Source organism: Globicephala melas, chromosome 4, assembly GCF_963455315.2.
Source record: "Globicephala melas chromosome 4, mGloMel1.2, whole genome shotgun sequence".
NCBI lineage: Eukaryota > Metazoa > Chordata > Mammalia > Artiodactyla > Delphinidae > Globicephala > Globicephala melas.
The window spans coordinates 105,019,535-105,027,874 of record NC_083317.1 but is presented as its reverse complement, the minus strand read 5'-3'; the positions used below and the strand labels follow the sequence as shown (position 1 = coordinate 105,027,874).

General features: G+C 35.6%; 1 protein-coding gene across 1 annotated transcript in view; it reads left to right on the top strand.

Annotated features, from left to right (window-relative positions):
- The first annotated feature begins 3,248 nt into the window (after positions 1 to 3,248).
- Positions 3,249 to 8,340, top strand: part of SCHIP1 (schwannomin interacting protein 1) — a 575,771-nt gene continuing 570,679 nt past the window's right edge. The window contains exon 1 of the mRNA XM_030842357.3: positions 3,249 to 3,821. Within this exon, the coding sequence (XP_030698217.1) occupies positions 3,759 to 3,821 (63 nt within the window). The 5' untranslated portion in view covers positions 3,249 to 3,758. The remainder of the gene's footprint in view (positions 3,822 to 8,340) is intronic.

Here is an 8,340-nt window from a genome sequence, read left to right as displayed (position 1 = left end):
AACATTTCCTGAGTTTAAAATTATATACAAAATTGACAATTCCCTATTTGATAACTAACTCATTCATCCACAGTAATATAATAAATCCTCCTAAGCGGTCTCAAAGTCATTAACCTAGGAATTCAGATGCAAAAATCTAGGCACTAAGTACCTCACTTTACGCAAAGAGGGTTGAAAAAGAATTTGTTCTCTTTGCAGTTTTCCTTAAGTCCAGTCTCAGCATTTGTCCTCACCTAGATCCTGTCCTTATTCTACAGCTTAGGTGAGATAAAGTGTTGAATCCCTAGTTTAGACCCAGTTGCACCTTCTGTTATAAAATCTAGTTTCATCATTACAAATCAGCGTTTCACTCTTCGAATGAGTATGAAAGATGCTTTAGAATCCAAGGAGAAATTGGATGTGGTGGAACTGGAGTGAGATCTACTACTGTATTCCTTTTTTTTCCTGATTGGCCTAAGACTCTTTAGGATGTTCTTTTGTAAATAAGACATCTTGGGTGGGGAGGGGAGTTCTTCCCGTCCTTGGATTAGGTCAACATCATTTGTTCACTCATTCAACAAATATTGAGTGCCTGCTGTGTGCTGGCCCTTTGTCAAGCCCTGGAGATAAAATGATCACCCAAATACACACAACCTCTGCCCTTGCAGAATTTACATAATTCCCCAGTCATGATTGGCAATTCTTGTAACAGATGTACTGCCAACTTAGAGGACATCCTCGATAACATTTCATTGATTAATTATATAGATGTTTAGGTATTATTAGTAACAAAAATCTGACTGCTGAAACATCTTCTAGAGCAGAAGTTCCCAAAATGTGGAACCTGGAATACTAGTCTCATAGGGTATTGATAGATGTTAATTGGGGGAAGGGCGAAATAAGCTGATTTATTTACTTCAGGACTTCTTAGAGCCTTACTAAGCTAATACACATTTTGAATTTGCAAGATGGGGATCACTGTTTTCATGTTTCCTAAACTTCTTTGACCAGGAAACTCATTAAGAGTCACATCTTATTGGACTACTGATCCATGGAACACTTTGGGGAATACCATTCTAGAGTTAGTAGCTGTTGAAGAAAAGTGCCAAGAGCTGGAGCTTCTAAGTGGCTCAATTATAAAATTAAAATGAATTGAGCAGTGCATTTTGAAAGTTTCTAATGAAATTTTTACACATGACATCTCCTTTTTATAGGTCTCTATTATAGAGCTGTATTATGCAAATTTTACTAAGTTAGTTCACATATAAAACTTGTTACATTAACTGGCTAGCAGGGTTTAAACAAAAAGACCAAGTCTAGTCAACGACATAACAGTGTTGGAAGATGGGGTTTTAGGGAATCAGTAAATAACTCCTTTTCTGTTCTTGATTTGGAAACTTATTTTGAAAGGCCAGAGATTTAGGCAGAGGGATATAAAAATCTCAGCTTTATTTCCTGTCAAAGCTGGATTTGAGGGTGGAATTCGAACTTGTGGCCATTGAGCTTTCTACTACTAAGCTTTGGATTTAAGGAATCTTATCAATCACAGGAAGCACGAGATACTGCCAGCCTCACCCACAGATCTTGTGCAGGGAGGTGGAGCCCATTAAAAAATGGAGGGAGAATGATGTTGGGTTGCCAGTGCCTTTGCCTAATCCTGCAGTTAAGGTAACTCCTTCTACCTTCCTGGAGTGGATTAAAGGGTGGAAATCAGAGTGTGGGAGTATTTAGGAAGTTTCTTCCTCATGGAAATCTGAGGAGACAGGAAGAAGGGAACCTCCAACATTGCACGCTTCACGTAGCAACAATTTGGCCTTTTATTATGATAAATATCATATATATTTTTGTACTTATCTTGATTTTTATATGATTGTATACTTTGTAATATATTCATTATTGCAGTGTTTTCTGCATAAGAATTACTTTGAAAGCTTTAAAAAAAAACCCCACAGATTCCAGAACCATAGTAGATCTTTTGAATTAGAATATCTGGGAATTCTGTATTTTTTTTTTAATGTCTTAGGTAATCCTTATTATCATAAAGAATAGAAAACTGTGAGTTATAGAAATTGCAAACAAATTCAACTTTATTTAAGAAACAGACACGATCACCCAGGTGATCAATATTTTTTCTAATTTGCATCTCGATATTTTTGTATTGTAAATCATGTGCCTTGAGGAGGTGCTTAAGCAAATTTTCCCTGATACCAAAACACCCATTATTGTTTTAATAGAATTTTCCCAGTGGCACTGATTGTGTTGAAAATTCTGTTTTCCTAGAATTTATAGTTCTTTTCTTTCTCAAAAATATAAGTACTGTGCTCACCAAGGAAGGTTTCTGTTGTTTGATCCACTTTGGTTTTTATTAAAAGAGGATACAGTCAATAGGCACTGATTAGATTAGTTTCAATTTAATCTTCACTTTGACTGTGAGGATTTTTAGTTTGCATGAAGAGAGATTAGATAATTTAACTATTAGCTGACAAGAAAGTCAACTATGACTGAAAATCCCAAGTTATGGTGTGTGACTACATGTTAAGAAAGAGAAAAATACACTACACAGAATGGAAATGGATAATTCTCATTATTATACATTCTTTAAAATATCTTTGTATACTATTTATTACTAGTTACATGTAAAAATTACCTATAGTATAGTTAAACTTTTGTTATTGTATTCAGAGCTGAAAAACATCTAGAAATAATGAGTAAAAGAAATTTCCTACCAACATTTGAAAACATACTCAAATCCTTTCAGAGATAGGTGTTAGTAAAATTTTTTGTCTAGGAAACATTCTTAAATTCCATCAAATAAAATGTTGTCTGGAGTTGAAGACAGTTGCCTTAATTTTTATTTTGCAATCTTCATAGATTGGCATTAAAAAATAATGATTTTTTTAAATGCTAAAAATTCTGAGAGACGTTTTAGAAGTTTCTGTCTGTCTCTACCGTTCCTCTAGTTCCCTTTAGAGCTCCGTGAGGGGAAACCCCTTCTTTACCTGTGAGGAATAAATTAATTTTCTCTTCATGGCACTGTATTGATAGGGTTAAGCATATTGATAGAAGACCACACTATTTAAGTAGATTTTCAAGAAAATCACTATGCCAAACACTTCACTAGAAGAACTTCATCTACATACAGCGGCAACTGTGACCTGCTTTAGAGATGACATCATTGGGTGTCATGTGGCTCTTTATACGTTTCAGCCTCAGAAAGAGGTAATCTGTGAAAGCCACAAGAGCCTGATTTCTGCTGTGATAGTCTTCAGCAGACAGAGGCTGGGGCTAGAGTGAGGCATACCTGTTTACATAGTGTGTGCAGTGCCTTGTGGAATTCTGAGCTTTATTTTTGTTTAATCAAAAAATAGATGCAATGATAGAATGAAGTGAATTGGCTTCTTTGGACTAGTGGGAGCTTGTTTTCTGCATTAAGATCAAGAAGTTTTCTGGAATCCTCTGTTCTCTGAGTAGCCTGTAGTTTCTCCCTTTTTTTCCCCTCAATTTGAAGAACACTGAGAAAAATCAGCAAACTTCATCTCCCAAAGAGCTCTCCCTCTTTTTTGTCAATACTTGAAGATTTCTGCTCCAAAATCTTTGAGCTGCCTGAGCATCGTGGTTGATAACTGAAGGGTAAAGCATCTCCTTTGTAGTATGTGTTACAGAAATTCTTCAGATAACTTCACTTGCTAACACAGATGGCCCTTTATGGATTTCTTGTAAAGCCTGTTTGAATAAACAACTCTTTCCTCTCAAATGGGCAAGAGTAACTCTTCAGCACCATGGAGAGGTCAGGCCAGCGAACAACGACGTGGGACTGTGACCAGGGCAAGCAATCTGACAGTGTAAGTTTTCCAAATGTCTATCATCTATTTTAGGTCTATCATATTTTTACAACTGGAGAGAGGAAACTCCAAACTCTAACCGAGTTAGTCTAAATTTAAGCTGTAAAATGTAATGGGCTTCATTACATTTGAAATTCAGGATTAACCATTTAAAAATATTATTTTAGAAAGTGTGACTATGTTATTTTGAAAAATTACTTTCTCATTGCATCAGTTGGTATGTGAATGCTTGGTACTTTGAATCTTTATAGTCTAAGTTTTTGTTTTAATTTACCACAAATTAATTGCATTGCTGTTGCACAAAACAGAGCATTTAAAAATACTCATTTAAATAGTTCTAAATGTACAGTTTGTTGCCTTTTGTAAATACAAGGCTCTCTTTGGAAAGTTATTTCTGATCTGTGCTCATTTTAAAGGATAGTTTTAAACTTTTAAATTGCAGATTATATTTCACTTACCAAAAGAGAAAATGTCTAGGTATTCTAATGTTGGCACGCATAGGAGATATTTGATGACTTATGAAATTTTAAATTTACTGGTATAAAATATGTACCGTAAAAGCCTATAGTAAGTGGAAAGTGCAGATCCTTTTATAAAATGATTAGATATGGACCACTGGAGAGGTACCTTTAGCGTCACTGAAGTATTTAATTTGTTTCAAAGTAGTCCAATTTAACTGTTCAAACCAGAAATTTAAAAAATAGTTTATTCTAAAATATCTTATAACAACCTCCTTAAAACTGTCCAAGGTATAGTTTTATGATACTGTTATATCACACAGCCAGTGAAGAAATGATACTTTGAATTGCTATGAAGAATGACCTCCACAGATATCTTGATTAGCTATTCAAATTTGTCTAAGGGAACAGAGTGTCGTAAAAAAAGTAATATAACAAATAATTATCTTTTCTCAGGCCAGTTAAGTGAGGTTTGGAACATTTATTTATGCTGAACCACTTATTTTAAAGTCTGAGAAAACTATCTTTTTATATTATTGTAGTATGCAATTTATTTCCCTCAGTAGTTCTCCTCCTATGTAAAAACCATTGTAAATACAATTTACTTAACTAAACCCCTAATTCAAATATAACTGATTTTTTCTGTTATGGATAACTTCCAGGTGAATTTACTGTTGCTTCTTAAGTCTTCAGTAATTTGGGATTTGATTTTTGGATAAATGGCACTTACATTTTGACAGTGTTTTTGGTACAAAATTTTGGAGGCTGTGACTTAGTTTTATATTAAGGAGCCCTTGTTATATATGTTTGTCAGCTATGTTTAATAGATCCACTGATGATTTCTTTAATTGATGTCAATATTTAAAAGAACTCTGTTTTTGAAAAGAAAGGTAGATATATGATTCCAGTTGTTTTAGTTTAATTTCGCTGTGTTTTACCATTATGCTTTGATTTTTGAGATGAATAAGTAGGGCCTTTCACACACTGTTGAGCAGACTTCTGTGTTTTTAAAACTTTAGTTGTTCCTTTATGATAAACTGTATCCATTAGTTGCAGTGGTAGTCTTTGGACAAATCACTCTGGTTGATTAGACTGTAAGATTCTAATTTAGAGGATTTGAGGCTCATGTCATAAGATGCATCTGCTTTATGTTCTGAAATGGGAGGACATGTACCTGATTCAGAAATGTATTTTCTAGCAATCTTTGTCTCTATCTCTTAGGGATGTGATTTACTTATGATATTGTCTGCAGTGTAACATTTTATATTTCTAGACTTTTTGCACACATTTTAGTGATGTATTTATAACAACAGCTATCTAACATATATTTTCTAGTTGAGATACGGTTGTCTGTGTATTTATTTAACCAAAAATTGTCCCTATGTGATAGACCACAAACATGTTTTGGCTTCTGCTTTGAGAGCCTTTCAATCATTGTTGAAATAGCATAAGTCATCTGAAGAATAGAAAAATGTCCAGAGCTATTTAGACTGTGAGCTATTTGCATTTCTTTTTTCTTTCTTTCTTCTTCTTTTTTTTTTTTTTATAGCATTCTGGTGGTAGCAGATGTGTGTGAACAATCTTAAATTTAGTTGAGTGACATTTTGCTTTTCTTGCCAATGTAAAAATATGCTCACGGATCTCTTTTTTGTGGTCCACCCACCCTTGCAAAGGCTTTGTAACCTTTGGCTACGAAGGATTTAAGGGCATATTTACTTTATGAAAACCACCCTAGTTAGGGTGCTTTACAGGACAGCTGAACATAGAGGGAGCTGACTGACAGGGGTGGTTCTTCCTACTGATTTCAACCCTTTTTGACACTAAGAGAAAAAAGTTGGTTCTGTGAAATAGTTCTTCCATCCCAGGTACTCACAGACTCATTTCTGTTGGACGTGTCCATCACAGCTTCCAACCAGAAGCAACTCTTCTGGCTACAATCCCAACAGGACCAGTTTCAGTAGGAGAGAGCCTGAAAGTGGGATGTGTTACAGGAACGTCCCAAAGGGCAGTTTCTTAGAGGGAAATGGGTATTCTTGGGATTATTGCAGTGAAGCAGGACCCTGACTGGTTCCAAATGGATTTTAGGCTTGTTTTACTATGTTTCTAGCATTATGGATAGGGATCAGATGACATCAGGTACCCCAGGGCAGTTCTACAGCTTCCTAGAGAATCACCCTGGGCTGATGCTTCGGCATAGAGATTTCCATCACGTGATTTTTGTCCTCAGTTATTATGTTTATTGTTAGCGTTCCTTCCCTCTCCCTATTGTACTCACAGTGAACATTCCTACTTTATAGTACATGTTGGGCCTAAGTAGATATGGCCTAACTGATTTGAGATTATTAAATATTACTAGAAACTGTGGAGTAATCTGAACTGTTTCAGAAAACTAAACAGAGCTTAGAGACTTTCCAAGGAAAGCTGAAAGACCAGAAATATCCTCCAAAGAGGTAGTACCATGCTTTTCTCATTTAACTAGTCTTTCAAATCCCAGTCTCTCTGTATGAAGCTGACTCCCTCCCATAAGTAAACTCAAGCCAGAGCATATAAAACACATCCAGGCAGCCAGTCATTGGATGGATTCAGGCCACTTCCATCTTGTCTAATTTATCTTGTGCTCCTAATTCTCATCTTACTTGTGTATTTTTCTAAAAAGTTTTATTGGAGCATAGTTGATTTACAATGCTGTGTTTCAGGTGTACAGCAAAGCAAATCAGTTATACATATACATATATCTTTTTTAGATTTTACCTGTGTCTTTGACACCATCTAATATGCACTTATACAGTGCACTTGACACAGTACATTACACAGCACCTGACTCCATTAATAAGACCCATCTTGATGGAAAACCCATTTTTACTTCAACATTCTGCTATTATCTCAGTAGCATGCTTCTCCAAGATGCAGTTTTTGCGCTTGATGTCTGACCTTTGTGTACCACAATGGCAGGAAAGAAACATCTCTTCACCTGGGGTTTCATTTTGGGTGCATCGGAACTGGTGGAACTGTACTGGGCAGACCATGGTGTTGGCACAGAAAGCATGTCCTTTGACTATCCATGATTTACTAAGTATCTTTCTATTTTAAGAACTGGTCAAAGATAGACTCAGGCTAATGATTTGAGGATATTTAGAAAAGAATGTCAAGTTTCAATGCCTTAAAGCAAGTCATACAAATTTACTCATATTTAACTTTGGTTGGAATTATAAGGAATATAAATACAGGTGCTGTATCTGGACTTCAGTACGACTATGAAGATTTTTTTCTGATATCTCTGTGGAGAAGATAAATAATTGTGGATGGAATAGTAATACAAATTGGTAATATTTGGGCTGGTTAAATAGCCTTACCAAAATTGTGTTAACTGATGAATCAGAGCTAGCCTGGAGGTAAGCACATAATGGGGTGTAATAGGTTTCTGTTATAAGCATTATTTTAATCAATGATCTTAAATATAATATTTTTCCTACCTCTTATTTCATAGTTGAGGACATTTCATGTGGGAGAGGAGGAACAATTTGCCTGAGGTCAGCTAGTTGGTCAGCTGCAAAAGTGGAGCTAGAAACCAGATTTTTCTGACTCCCAAGCAAGGGAATTTCTACTGGGATATGTGATCACCAAGGAACCCCAGTGCTGAGCAATCAGTGAAAGTTTTATGGAGAAATATTTTTTATCTAAAATTAGAACAACTTTTAAAACTTCGGAGATGTCATTCAATGGCATAGGCTTTCTCGTAAAGCAGTAAGCTTCTCATCACCAGGAGTATGTATGCACAGACTGGATGGGCCACATCAGAGATGCTGTAGAAGGGAACTGTATATTGTGGAAGGGTTTGTGAGTGTGTGTGAGTGTGTGTGTGTGTGTGTGTGTGTGTGTGTAATGACTGGACTAGATGATCTCTAAGGTCTCCTTCAACTTGAACATGGAGAGGAGACATTAGTGCAATGTTGTCTCATTAAAAATAGAAAACAAGAATAATTTCTTCGTTCAACAAACGTTAGGTACATATTCAAGGTACTGTGTGGTTCTAAGAACTGATTACCCAAGTCTGCCTGAGA